Raw genomic sequence first — 14,586 nt, 5'->3', positions numbered from 1 at the left:
GTTGTGCTCTGCCCTGCCAGGACCCCAGGCCTCTTCCATATCTCTGCCATGACCAGCCCTACACATTTGACATCAACCTCTCTGTTGCCCTGAAAGGTATGTGTGGGATGGGTGGGTGTGCCCAAGGACTCAGTTGGCTCACATGCCCAGGTGCCATTGCCCTGATGTATATATTTTAAGTATTGTATACTTAAAAATTGCTAAGAGAATAGATTTAAGTATTGTCACCACAAAAAAATAAGTGTGTGAGGTAATGTATATGTTAATTAGCTTGACTTTGCCATTCCATAGTGTATGCATACATCAAAACATCAAGTTGTACACCTTTGGCAAGGTGGGGAGCGGGACTCAGTGTTACAACCCTGGAGCGTGTAGCTCTTGTAAAGGAGGGCGGGGGGGCACCCTGGGCCCACGTGGCTTAACCCTGTCACGGGGCTCTCAGCTGTTAGGGATGGAAAACTCGGAGTCCAGGACCTCCATCCTCCACTTGATCCCCCTCTCCAACCTCCCAGCCAGACTCTGTCTGGCCCCTACTCACATACCACCACCAACCCCTCACTCCACAGTAGGTGGCACATTTCATCAAGTGCCTGTTCGAAAGCCTGACCTCTTGGGTCTGCCCATGGAAGGCCTGGCTCAGCCCTCTGGGGCCACACAGAGGCAGCACACCCAGCCCCCCTGAGTCCACCCTAGCCCAGCCCTGAGACCCTTCCAGATAGGGCCCATATCCCCCTGAGGCTGCTCAGCCTGACTCTGTTCACAGACCAGCAGAGTGTTAGTGATCAGGAGACTGGCTCTGTAGACCATGGCCAGGGTTCCAGTCTTAGCTCTGCTCCTGCTTGGCTGTGGGACTTTGGGCAAGTTACCCAACCTGTCTGTGCCCTGGTTTGTCATCTGTGAAATGAGATAATGATGGCATTGACCTGAAGGTGTGGATGTGAGGGCCAAGTAGGAACATTGTGGTAAGAGGGATTCTGAGGCTACATCTGGGCTCAGAGGAAACCTGTGCCCTAATCAGTTAATGCTGTCTGCCCTGGGTGGGAGGAGAAAGTGGCTGTGTGCATGTATCTGCCATACCTGGACTAGATCACCTCTGTGATGGTCTCCCATCCCCGATATCCTATGAGCTTCTTGATTCATGGACTCTAAGTGAAATCAAGTTGGTCAGTGGGAAGCTTAGGCCACAGAACAATTCACCCTGCATGGTGGTGTTTTTTTTTTTTTCTCCCTGGTTCATAGAATTAAGTCTTCAATGTTCTCTTCTTTTCAACAGGAGAAGGAATGAGCCAGGCGGCTACAATATGTAGGTCCAATTTCAAGGTGAGCTCTGACGCTGGTCGACTGCTTCTTGGAAGTGAGGGAAAGAGGGAGGTCTTCCTGGTGATGCAGGAAAGCAGCATCTATTTGGGGATATGATGATGGGTCAGTCTGTGGGCCTGGGGCTTCCCTGTCTCTTTCTAGAAGTGGCCATGAGGTCACAGAGTCCCCCCTTGAGGTGGAGGCTGCATAGACATGGTCAGTGCTTCTCTTGGGGGACAAAGGGGATCCTTTAAGGGTCTCGTCCCTGGCTTCTCCTGTCCTGCCAGTGGCTGGATTGATGAAACTGACTTATTCTTTTTTTTAAGTGAACTTTTAGTTGAAACATAACACACATAGATAAAAATAGATAAAATGCACAGATTTTAAGTGTACGGCTCGTCCCCATGTTTCTTGCCCTCAGCACATGTACTGGACAATGCTACAGCAGCTCACCCACCACTCTGTCAATGGCTGCAACCTGCGGCCGGGGGACCTGTTGGCTTCTGGAACCATCAGTGGGCCGGTGAGTATCAGATGGCATTGAGGCTGCCCCATAGAGCACCCCTCTTCCCCACACGGACTGGAGGGCCCTTGGCTTGCCCTCGAGAAGGGGTTCCAAGCCCAGGTTGTCTCTGCACTCTGCCTTGCTCAAAGCCTCCTCCACCTCTGGGTGCAGCAGGAGCTTCTCTTCCAATTTCAAGCCTGCAGAGACTGGTGTGAGAACAGGAGGTGGGGTCTCTGTCTCTATAGGGATCAGTCAGAATGACATGTGGGGAAGAGTTAGGAAATAGTGTCTTGGTTGCTACCATGTCACACTGCTCCCTCCCAGGATGAGGCAGCCACGTTGCTATGACCCTTCCTGTCCTTCCCTGTGCTGCTATAGGCCCAGGGTATTTGCAGAACCTCCAGAGAGGATGGCTTCGAGGTGGTGCGTGTGCAGGGTCCTGAGCGCACCCTCTTGTGAGATGGCATTCTTTCCCCTGGTGGGGGGTGGGGGTGTTGAGCATAAGAGCATCTGGGTGAACTGCAGCCTCTAGAGCAGGGAGGGGGCGTTGATGGAGGGGCCCGGGCACACTAGCGATGACCATTGTGGGAAGGCTGCTCTGCCTGCAGGGTGAAGTGGCAGAGTGCCAAGCATCGAGGGCATTTCTGTAGTCGTCCCACCAAGGCTGAAGCAGGGTCTCAGGGGCGCAAGGTCCCCCCTCCCCTGCCTGGGTCTCCCAGGTCTTGCTAAGCATGGCCCACACCGAGCTGACACCTCACCAAGATGTAGATACAGGTGACCCTTTTCCCTCTTTCCTCTTGTGAAGGAGCCAGAAAGCTTTGGCTCCATGTTGGAGCTGTCTTGGAGGGGAACGAAGGCCATCGAGCTGGGGAATGGACAGACCAGGAAGTTCCTGCTGGACGGAGATGAAGTCATCATAACAGGTGAGGCCTGCCAAGGCCAGCGGGCTTCGTCTTTCTCCTCACCCACCGTGCCCTGTTCCAACAGTGGGGCGCTCCTATCTGGCTGTGCAGCCATCTGTCCTAACTTGTCCTGGCTCTGACATTCCCAGATTCTGTGTCTGCTTGTTATATCCTTCACCACAGCCTTGTCTACCAGGGACTTCAAATCTGAGTCTCCACAGCCCAGAAAGACCGTAGAAGTTCTGCTGCTTCTCCCTTTCTCTCTGAGCAAAGTTATAAAACAACGGCAGGTTCTTTGTTGTTCTGGACTTTGCAGAAAACCTATTGTGCATTGACTCTGTGACCTATGACTGGCTTCACGGAAGGCGTAACTGAGTAGTGACTGTTTCTAAGCACCCTGTTCCAAAGAGGTGAAGGTGCCTCTTAAATCTTTGGGGGGCCATTCTGCCTACCACATAGCATTAACAGAGTGAAAAGGCACCATAATGGTTAACAGCACTCTCTTTAGAGTCAGAAAGACTCAAGTTGGACTCCCAGATTCCCCACGAGCTGTGTGTCCTTCATCAAGTTATTTAACCTTTCTGAGACTCAGTTTTCCACATCTTTAAAATGGAGTTAATAAAACTGTACTTAGCCTCAAAGCATAATTGTAAGGATTGAATGAGCCTGTTTATTCCTCCAGTAGACATTCACTGAGCACCTACCATGAGCCCATCCTGGAGTTCCAGTAGTGAACGAAACAAACCAAGCATCTGCGCTTCTGGGCTTATGTTACAGTGTTAGGATGACACCATTTTACAGATGAGAAAATGAAGGCAGAGTGGGATTAGACAGTTTACCCAAGATCTTGTACCAGTAAATAATGAATCTGGTTTCCCTTCCAGGCAGCCTGTCTTCAGAACCCCGATTCATAACACCTTTGATGGTGTGTCTAAAATGCCTATCAGAGTGTGTGTTACCTTGTGAGCATTTAAGAACAGTGACGATCTTCATCGTCATCTTCATTGTCACTGCTTTTTTTTCCAGACTGTTTTTAGAAGGCCTGGTATCTTGATACCTTCTTAATGGGATCTCTACGGGAAGTATATAAATTTGTGGTGCCTGCTCTGCCCTAAGAGCAGTCCCGTGGGCGAGGGGTGTCCACCCCCTGCACTCACATGCTCACATGCCACATCCTGCTCTCTGCCTGCCCACCACATGTTTCCCTTTGTATGTCTTATTGTCACCCCGCCTTCTTTGACACTGTCTTGGTACTGCTGACAATCTGTTCTGTGGGCTAGAACCTTGGCCCCATGTTACGGGCACAGCCTGCTGAGCATTCTTTTAGTGCCTGACATCTCTGTGCAGCTGGCCTGCTGCAGTCCACCATCTTTCTGTGCCCCAGAGTCAGAAGAGCTTTTACACCAGCCCCTGCAATCCATCCTGCTCATGTGCTGGAAAATGAACTTTCCTGTTTGCTGTCCCTGTTACTCTCCTGCTTGAGATCTTCCCATGGCTCCCTGTTGCCTGTTTCATCAAGCTCATATCCTGCTCCTCTGATTCTGTCTTCCCTGCTTATTAGCCTCATTCTAACGCATCACCCTGTGCTGTAAGAGAACCGCTTCTCTCATTGCTTGCAAACCCTTGGACTTAAACTTGGCCACTTCCATCCCTGCCTGCTCTGGTTGCTCAGGTAGCATCACTGTCTTTATCCTCTCTGCTAGCAACTCACGTAAAACATGGAATTTTGGTTATGTGTGTCTCGGTTTCCATGCTTAACTGAGAGCTCATGTTAGCTTCTTATGGCTGCTGCAACAAATTAACACAAACTTCGTGGCTTAAAACAACAGAAATTTATTCTCTCACAGTTCTAGAGGGCAGAGGTTCAAAATCCGAAGGTCGGCAGGGCCGCACTGCTCTGGAGGATGTCGGGGGACCTGTTCTTGTCTCCTCCAGTTTCTGTTGGCATTCTTCGGCAGCATCAGTCTGTTCTCTGCCCCATGGTCACGCTGTCTCCCCTTCTTCTGTCTGCCTATTCTCCTTCTACCACTTACATTAACATACGTGTGATGGCATTTTGGGCCCACCCAGATAATGTCCTCATTTTAAGATCCTTAATTTAATAACATCTCCAAAAACTTTACCATATAAAGTACCATTCATAGGCTCCAGGATTAGGACCTGCTGTCTTCAGAGGCTGTAATTCAGCCTAGCACAGAGCTCTTGGAGAGCCGATTCAGTCTGGAGACAGCCACGCAGTGGGCGCTCAGTGGGCTGCTGGTGAGCCAGTTAAACAAAGTGGATTTGGTAGAGAAGATGCAGGCAGAGCGCAAGACAGCAACCCGTGATAGCCAGAATTAACCAGTAAATGCCCATTTTGCTCCTATTGTTTCTATAGCCTAATCATATTCTTTCTAGTTCTAATTTAACTATATTTACTGACCATCTGCTAGGAACCAGCCATGTCGTAGACATGTCCACTTTCATAATTTCATTTTATACTTACAACAGCCCTTTGGGAATGTGTCATTGCCCCGATTTTGCAGAGTAGAAAACCTAGGCTGATAGAAGGCAGGTTACTTGATGAAAGTCACACAGCCGGGGCTGCCGGGGTGCAGTTCAGGTCTTCTGATTCCCCTGCAAGGTTTGTTTCTAGGGTTTGTGATGTGCTTGCCAGACCTGCCTTGGGCCTTTGGTCAGGGTTCTATGGATTGAGTGAAAAAATTTTCTGAAGCTTTGGTTTAGTGAAAGGAAGGAAGGAGATGGGCTGCAGAGGAAATAATATGGCTTTAGCCCTGTTAGTGTGACATGGGCCCCTGACTAAGCTGTTCTCGACCAGGCAGCCATCCAGGGCCTGGAAGAAAGGAGACTGGTACTTAGATAAGACGCACATGTATTCTTGTCATTTGAGCCAGAGAAGGTGGGAGAGAGGGGCCAAGATGCCGTGAGAGTCATTTACTTGTTTGTTTACATGATGCCTTGCTCCAGAAGGCTTCACGGAGGCCAGCAGAGGGATTTAGGGAAAGGCAATTCCTTGGATCTGAAAAAGCACATGCTGGCAGGAGGAGAAGGAAATGGGAACAGATGAGTGGGATTTCCTGGAATCAAGAGTGAAGAGTTATAATTTGCTAGTAGGAGAGGCATAAATGAGAACTAACAGAAAGAAAAAAGAATTTTATATAGAAGGGGACCACTGAACATAGCTGGAATTTGGGCTCCATGTTTACCTGTGGGGAGGGGACGGTAAGTGGAGAGATAGACAGATACTCGGAGTCGCTGTGTCAGCTGTGTGGCCTTTTGGGAGGTACCACTGTCACAGGCTGCTCGGCCCTCACCTCCCAGGATGGGGCCCTTGGCCCTGCTGAGCCACCTCTTGCTTGAAAGCCACATGCAGGTTCTTTGGCTCTTTCTCAGCTTTTTCCTACTTCTCTGCTCAGTTGCCTTTATGGCTACCTCATCACCTCCCTACTCTCTCATCATGGGTGACCATTCCCTAAATCACTTTCTAACCACTATCAATGTGTTAGAATGTTCCGAAGTACTGACATCAGGTGACACACGCAGCACTCACTGCTGGCCTGACACCGTTCCAAAAACTTTGCATGCAATGCATCTTACATTCCTTACAAGGCAGGAACTCTTTTTTTTAATTTTTAAAAAAATTTTAACATTTATTTGTACATATTTGTGGGGTACAGTGCATTGTTTCAATACATGCATGTACTGCGCAATGATTCACCTAGGGTAGACAGCATAGTTTTGTACCCATTAGCCCAACTCATCTCCCCACATCCCCTCCCCTCCTGGTCTCTGATAACCATTATTCTACTCTCTACTTCTATGAGACCACTTTTATTTTTTAAAAAAATTTCCACATATGAGTGAGATCATGCAATATTTGCCTTTCTGTGCTGAGACAGGAACTCTTATTATCCCCATGTTTCAGATGTGGAAACTGAGGCCCAGGAAGATTCATACTTATTCAGGATCACACAGATGGTAAAGAACAGAGCCAGGATTGGAATCCAGGTGGTTGGGCTCCAGGGCTCATTCTCTTAACCATGGCATCGTCTTATCTCTCTAAATGCTGCAATGGGATTCTCATTTCTGAAAAAGCCCCCAAACCACAAAATATTTACTAAGAGAAAACCTGATGTAAACAAGCAGACAACCACAAAAATCTCTGAGAGTTTTGCTAGAATTCCTCCATCCCCCAGTCTCGCTCTCTTGCCCCATCTGGTGTTCAGCCTGTGACCTGCAAGATCACGTGTATTCTCAGACATTTGCACTGCTCGGTATTACATGACACACACACCTCTCACCTTCACGTCTTTGGTGTAGCTAGTGATTGTTGTGCTTGGTTGTGGCTTTTTTCTTGGTATCTGAAATTATTTGAAAACAATATCCAAACCAAAATCTCCCTTTTCTTCCCCGCAGTCTCTCAGTGGCACGCCTTCCATGCGGTCTGCCTGTGTGTCTCTGTTTATACCCCTCTCTCTCCACCATTACTGCTTCCCTTGCCTGGTGCAGAATTCCTGGGCAAGGCTGGCCAGAAGTCCCAGGGTGTAGCAGCAGGGACCCCTCTCATCCGGGATCATGGACAGTGGCCCAGGTGGCTGTGGGAGGAGGTCTTGTCCCATTAATTCAGCCACACTCCTCAGTCTGAGGCCCTGAAGGCTCAGCTATGGCTCTCTTGTTTTTTCTCTGCTCCTTTCTCCACCAGCCCAACCAGTAGTAGACTCCTACACTCCAACCTTGGCCAGCGTTTTGGGCAGTGGGGTCTCCTGTAGAACAGAGTGCTCAGTGCCAGCTCCAGGTATCTGCTCATGCTGTTCCTGCTGCCTGGGATACCCTCCAGCCCGCTCTCTACCAATCCCCATCCTCCATGTCTTCTAAAGCCAGCACAAGTCCCATCTTCTTTAGGGTGTCCTTTCTTGTCTCTAGCATTGATACAGACTTTTTCCTCATGTTAGTATTCCTTTGATCACTTCCACAGGAATGTAAGAGAAAGAATGGGTTAATGTATAGAATCAGGTTCCCATCTTGAACCAGAAGTCTAGCGTAAAGCTGTTTACAAAGACAGAAAAACGATGATGAAGACAACTGTAACACAACAACGATTTATTATTGTGCATTTGCTGTGTACTAGGTACCATGCACATTACAGGCATTATAACATTACATTCAGTTTCCGCAGTACCACCATTTTTATTTATAGATGAGCCATTGGAGGTCCAGAGAGATTAAGTAGCTGGACCAGAACCACACAGCTAGCAGGTGGCAGCCTCGGGGTGCAGCCCGGCTACCTTGGGATGTGAAGTCACCTTCTCACAAACGAAGCCTTGCCCATTTCCTTTCCCGGATCATTTCCTCTAGTTTTGTTTAGTGGCATAATGCAGTTAGGATCCCCTGAAACTCTGGTGGCAGAGAAATCCCTGATTTCAAGTCTAGCTCTGCAGCTAACTCCCCCAATGGCTGACCGTGTGTCTCTGGGCCTCAGGGTCTCCTCCTTCTGTGAAGTAAGGGTCTCGGCGCGCTGGCAGGTGTGGCATCCTGGGAAGCTGGAAGACTTGGCTGATGCTATGTATTCTCATTCCCATTGCTGGGATGGGGTGTGGAGCAGGCTGAGGGCCAGCTTCCAGGAGAGGGCCAGTGAGGTCAGGACGATGGGAGGTGGTGGTTACCCAGAGGGGGTGGGTATGCTTTTCCCTTTTGCTTCCATAGCTGATGGAGCCCACCCCAGAGAAGGGGAAGGCTGTCTCCCCTCTATCAGGACAGAGTGTCATGAACTGACTTGGGTGCAGACTTTTCCTATGCCCTACTTCTCTGGGTCTCTGTCTTCCATGAAGGCACCTGTCCCCTAGCTCCTCCTCCCTGGACTGGAGAGCAGCAGGGCTGGAGGCTTGGAAGGACTCAGGGTCCCTCCTTCTCAGCTGGGTGCAGAGGAACAGCTCCTTTCATCCTCTAGGCCAGTGATTTCAACCAGGGGCACCTTTGCATGTCAGGGGACATTTGGCAATGTCTGAAGACAATTTTGGTCATCACAAAGGGTGGAGGATGCTGCTGGCATGTAGTGAGTACAGGCCAAGGATGCTACTAAACATCCTGCAGTGCACACGACAGCCCCTCTTAAGAAAGAATCATCCGGCAGTTTTGAGTTAGCCACTTTGGTAGATGTGAAATGAATTTCTACCAGGAGTTGGTTTTGCTTTATTAGGCCCTTTTTTTCCAGGGATACAGAAATCTGAAAGTGACTGACAGAAGGATAATGAAACCAAGCAACAGAATAAGTAGAATGTTGCTCTCGACAAAGGTTGTCCCTGAGTGTTATGCGTCAGTGCAGGTCTTGGGTGTGCCTCAGCAGGGAGGCTGGCACGAGGGTGCTGATGCCAGGGAGGGTGAGGGGCCACTTCAGTATGGGCCCTGGGACCAAAAGCTCTGGAGATGCCACCACTGTGGTGCCCAAGCTGCCGCATTTCCAGCTAAGGCTGGTGGAGGGAGAGGTTCTTGGAGACAGGCTGGGTAAGATGCTGCTGAGCCACTGGCTGCTGTCCTCTGGTGTGATGACTACCCCAGAGAGTCCCTCCTGCACTGGCTGGGAGGCTTGTTGATGTCGTGAACCCCCCTGCACACATCTGCCTCCGGCCTCAGGGTCCAGATGGCCGTGGGTCTTCTCAGCAGTGTGCTTTGACTTTTTTCTTTGGCTGCGGAGATCTTGTAACTCATTTTCCACTCTACGTTGGGGTGGTAGGAGGCACAGCTCCCAGTTTGGGGCTCGTCTCCAGCAGGTGAGGGGGTCTAGTGGTGTTTTGTGTAACTTGAGGTCAAGAGCACCCCGGCATAGCCTTTGCCTCCTTTGTAGCCAGATCACCATTATCTTAGTGCTGCCCTGGTCTCGCCTTCTCTGGCTTCCACATGGCTCAGGCCCTTGAGAAGCATTTCAATCTGTATTGACTTGACTCTGATAAGTCTGTCTCCTTTCCCTGAGGGTGAGGCTCAAACCCCTTAACATGGCTTCTCAGAGCCCTTTGTCATCTGGCTTCTCAGGATACCCTCCATGACAGCCTCATGGAACACATGACACACATGCCTCTCCTGCCCAGGCCTCTGTGCCTTTGCAGTGTTGCTCCCTGTGTCTGGAATGCCCTTTTCATTGTGTCCTCCTTAGTGAGCTCCTGCCCACCCGTCAAGGCCCAGCTCCGATGTCCTCCTTTCTGCTCCCTTGTCCTCCATGCTGCTCTCTCAGAGCCTTGTAGGCACTTCTCCTCTGTGTCTTGTCTGCACCTGCTGCTCCCATTAAGTGGATCCTCTTCTCTGCTTTTCCATCCCTTTTGTTGAAGTGTAGTAGAATGAATGAAACAAGCATTTGCTGAACATTTCCTCTGTCTGAGATGTCATGCTGGGGGCTTCAATTAAATAGTTCCTCGCATCCTCACAACCCAGAGAGATAAGCACTGTTATTCCTGTTTACAGATGAGGGGCTGAGTTCTGAAGTAAAACAGATTGCCCCCAGTCAGCCAGCTCGTAGTCAGCTTAATAGCTGATGCTTATGAGGGCACTTACTGTGGGCCAGGCACTGTTCTCAGAGTTCTGGTGTATGAACTCCTGTCATCCTTGCAACAGTCCTGTGCAGTGGGTACTATTATTAGATCCATTTCACAGATGAGGAAACTGAGGTCTAGAGGGACTCACAGTCATGGAGCCAGTAGGTAGAGGAGCCAGACTTTGAGCTCAGGTAGTCTGGCTTCAGACTAACTGGCAGACAGGATCTGAACCCAAACCCATGTGGGGAGAGTTGACCATCATCAGGAAAACTGTCGGGCCTTGCAGTGGCTCTGAGGATCCCTGACTGTGGATGGGCTCAGCTCCTATGCTCCTGGTACAGCTCTGCCCATCTTCTGGGGAGGGTGATTCTTCTGTTTAAGATACGTGTTTGTATCTGTTTAAGATATGTGTTTAAGATACGTGTTTGCTTTCCTGGGCCCAGCAGTGTATCGACCTGCTGAGTGGCACAGCAGCTTCGTGGCTGACCCCTGTCCTCCTCTGTTCCAGGGCACTGCCAGGGGGATGGCTACCGTATTGGCTTTGGCCAGTGTGCTGGAAAAGTGCTGCCTGCGCTCTCGCCAGCGTGAAGTCCTCTCTGCTCTCCTGGGAGCAAGGGCTCGTGCACCCCTTTTGGGTGACTGGAGCCTCCTTCTGTGGCTGGGGTTCTTCATTCAGTCATAAATAAAGCCATGTGCTCTGTCTCCATGCTCTGAGCCCTGCAGTGCCGTAAGTGATTTGATCCAGTGGGTCATCATGTACAGCTTCCTGGGGAGATGTTCATTAATTTGTTTTCTTGATTTATTAGTGAGGTAAAGGGCCTTTGTGTGGTTTTCTCATCAGACATCCCAGGCCTCCCAGTATTCCCTGGAATATGGAAAGAGAATGCTGGCTGTATTAGTTAGGGTTTTCAGAGAAACAGGACCAGTAGGATACCTTTGTATACAGATGCTCCTTGACTTACAATGGGGTTATGTCCTGATAAACCCATCGTAAGTTGAAAATATCATTGAGTTGTAAATGCATTTAATATAGCTAACCTACTGAACCTCATCGCTTAGCCTAGCCTTCCTTAAACATGCTCAGAACACTTACATTAGCCTGCAGATGGGCTAAATCATCTAGAACAAAGCCTATTTTATAATAAAGTGTTGAATATCTCATGTAACTTGTTGAATTCTGTATATTACATTGAAATTGCAATGATTTCATACCATCATAAAGTCAAAACATTGTAAGTTGAACCATTGTTAGGTCAGGGACAATCTGTACATAGAGAGAATTGGCTCATGCAGTTCTGAAAGGTGGCAGGTCCACAATCTGCAGGATGGATTGGCAGGCTGGAGATGCAGGGAAGAACTGCAGTTTGAATCTGAAGCCAGTCTGCTGGCAAAATTCCTTTTTCCTCTGGAGAGGTCGGTAATCTGCTTTACTCAGAGTTACTGATTTAAATGTTAATCTCATCTAAAAATACTTACACAGAACATTTAGAATAATGTTTGACCAAATATTCGGCTACCTTGGCCTAGCCAAGTTAATACATAAAATTGCCCATCACAGCATCCCACATATCCAGTATTTCTTGGGGCTGACTGCTGGGAACACATGGAGTGTAGACTTGGTTCAAGGGCCCTGTGGCCGTGCTATCATAAACCTTGGGTAAAGCTCCCCAGTAGTGGGTGCACACCTGAACTGTGATGAGTGCAGAAAAGGGGTCAGGAGCTAGCTTTTCTCTCCTTACAAGCCCACCAGAGTCAGGAGAGTGAGCCCCACCCACCTCCTCTGTCCTCACCCTCTACAGACACTAGCCCTGGTCCTAGCTGCGTTCCTGGATGACCACAGAGAGACAGAGTGCCCAGTGACCCTTCTTGGGCCTGATAAGCCACATGCCAGGGCCTGGGAAGATGAGTGAGGATGCAGAGCCTGTCCATTAGATCATGCCATTCATTCATTCATTCAACGAATCTTTATTGAGTGCATTCTCTGTGTTAGGTACCATTCTAGGGACAAGAGGTGCAGCAGTAAACAGAATAACCCAAATCCCTGCCCTTATGAAGCTTACATTCTAGTGGAAGAAGACAGACAATAAACAAATAGACAAGAAAATGACATGTAGTAGGACAGATAGTGATAAGTTCTGTGGAATATTGGGGGATATGGATGCTATTGTAAATAGGGTGGCCAGAGAAAGCTGTAGTGTTTTAGGTTCTTAGTGATTTCCTGCCAGAGACTGAAGGAAGTGAGGGAGCAATGCTCCAGGCAGAGGACCAGCAGTGCAAAGCCCTGAGGATGGATTGTGCTCATCATTTCTAAGGAACATTAAGGAGGCTGGTATTTCTCTCTCACATAAAAGCCGTCTGGGGCCAGGAAGGCTGGAGTCTGTATTGCACCTCCACAGTGTCATTAAGGAACTTCTGCTCTGCCATCTTCAACACATGGTTGTCAACCTCAAGGTCACCTCATGGTACAATATGGCTGCTGGAGCCCCAGCCAGCACACCCAAGTTCAAAGCCAGCAGAAAGCAAAAACAAAGAGGTAGGGATTGTAGGGATGGGAGGGCAGAAAGGCCCTCCTCCCCCTGAGTTAGTCCCTTTAAACAACCTTCTTGGGAGTCCCACACCATACTTTTTTGCATTTCATTGATGAGAATTTAATCATAAAACCACACCTCATTACAAGGAAGGCTGGGAATGTAGTCTTTTAGCTGAACACATTGCTTCCCAGTAAAAATCAGAGTTTGATTGCTAAAAAAGGGGAGAATGGATACTGTGGGGCAACTACTAGTCTCTGCTGCACACAGGCCGGGAAACATCATGCCCTGAGGCTAAACTGCTCTTGCACAGCTGACTTTATGTCACGGAGCCACACTCTGAGGTCATGGTTTCCAGTGCTTTGCTGATTTCAATGGAAATACTATACAGTGCAGATGTCTGCAGGGTCTCCCAGACCCTACTAGCTAGGTAAGATTGATCCAAACGTATTCTCTGAATTTGGAAGACCAAAGCCTTCCCCAAGACTCTTCTGAATTCCTGGGGGCTTCTCTTCTCAGGGCCACCTCTGCTCCTGTTGACTCAGCTGAAATCCCTGCTCTCCACTTGTGTTTTGAGATTGTTTCTTTAGCTCTGACTCCTGGCATCAACTCACAGGAGTGTCTCACCTTCTTTCCTCAAAGTCCTCACCTACACATGGCTGAAAGGCTGCTGCACACAGCAGAGCTTTACTGGAGGTCTCTGGTTCATGGGCAAAGGTTGCCTAAAATCATCATTAATCTGCTTTGCCTTTCTGGCACCAGAGGATGCTGATGTCAGCTGCTGGGATCACACACTTATCCTCTCCTCTGTGCCTTTAATGCACCTAAGGGGCTTGGTGATGCTGGAAAATCCTGCTGCACCTGGCCCTAGAGTGTGAGCCACACAGAGCAGGTAGAGCTGGAAATGTTCCTTGCACCAGATTTGTTTAAGAAACCAAAGTAATTGTATTAGTCTATTTTCTGTTGCTTATAACAGAATACTTGAAACTGGGTAACATAAGAAAATGAATTATTTCTTGCAGTTTTGGAGGCTGGGAAGTCCAGGGTCCAGGAGCATATCTGGTGAGGGTCTTCTAGAGGGAAACTCTCTACAGAGTCCTGTGGTGATGCAGGGTATCACCCAGGCGAGGGTTGGGTGAGAGAGCTTGTTAATGTGCTCACTTGCTCTCTTTATAAAGCCACCAGTCCACACCCATGATAACCCATTAAACCATTGACCTATTACTCCATGAATGGATTAATCCATTCATGAGAGCATAGTCCGCACGATCCAATCACCTCTTAAAGGCCCCACCTTTCAACACTGCCACATTGGGAATCAGGCTCCCACATGAGATTTGGAGGGGACAAGCATTCAGACCATAGCAGTAATGGATGTTAATACCAGGTCCAGCCTGGACTTGATCCAGCAATTACTTTTCCTTACCCTTCGGCAACAGGAGCCTCTTTGTATTAGTCTCAATCTCTAGAAATGCGCATTGCCAGCCCCAGATGACAAGTGAATGTAATGGCCTTCAGTTCTCGGGATATAATTTACTGAAACCTATCTGTGTGTAGTGATATGAAATAGACAATATTGACTTTCATGGCCAAATTTTCACTAACAGTGGTACTTTAAGAACTAGAGGTGTTTTGACAAGATGGATGGAGTTTATAGATCTGATGATAAGCATCTCAAGCGGCCATAATTATCAGTACACCCTATCTTCCTTGTTAATACCTATTTCATTTATGCTTCCTGTTTTTAATCACTGTCCCATTATGAGTATAAATGAGTGACTGTGACTGAGAATAGAATCCACTTTAAACTTTACCTGACCAAGAGGAGC

The 14,586-nt window shown here is 48.6% G+C and overlaps 1 protein-coding gene across 2 annotated transcripts in view; it reads left to right on the top strand.

Annotated features, from left to right (window-relative positions):
• The window catches only part of FAH (fumarylacetoacetate hydrolase), a 32,080-nt gene extending 21,137 nt beyond the window's left edge, over positions 1-10,943 (top strand). For both annotated transcript variants that reach the window (XM_063090569.1, XM_063090568.1), the window contains 5 exons: positions 21-96; positions 1,274-1,320; positions 1,721-1,822; positions 2,610-2,727; positions 10,738-10,943. In XM_063090569.1, coding sequence (XP_062946639.1) covers positions 21-96; positions 1,274-1,320; positions 1,721-1,822; positions 2,610-2,727; positions 10,738-10,817 — 423 coding nt within the window. In that variant the 3' untranslated portion in view covers positions 10,818-10,943. The remainder of the gene's footprint in view (positions 1-20; positions 97-1,273; positions 1,321-1,720; positions 1,823-2,609; positions 2,728-10,737) is intronic.
• The last annotated feature ends 3,643 nt before the right edge of the window (positions 10,944-14,586 follow it).

Source organism: Cynocephalus volans, chromosome 3 (assembly GCF_027409185.1).
Source record: "Cynocephalus volans isolate mCynVol1 chromosome 3, mCynVol1.pri, whole genome shotgun sequence".
Classification (NCBI taxonomy): Eukaryota; Metazoa; Chordata; class Mammalia; order Dermoptera; family Cynocephalidae; genus Cynocephalus; species Cynocephalus volans.
The sequence above is the reverse complement of the archived record's forward strand: the minus strand, read 5'-3'. Positions and strand labels throughout refer to the sequence as shown.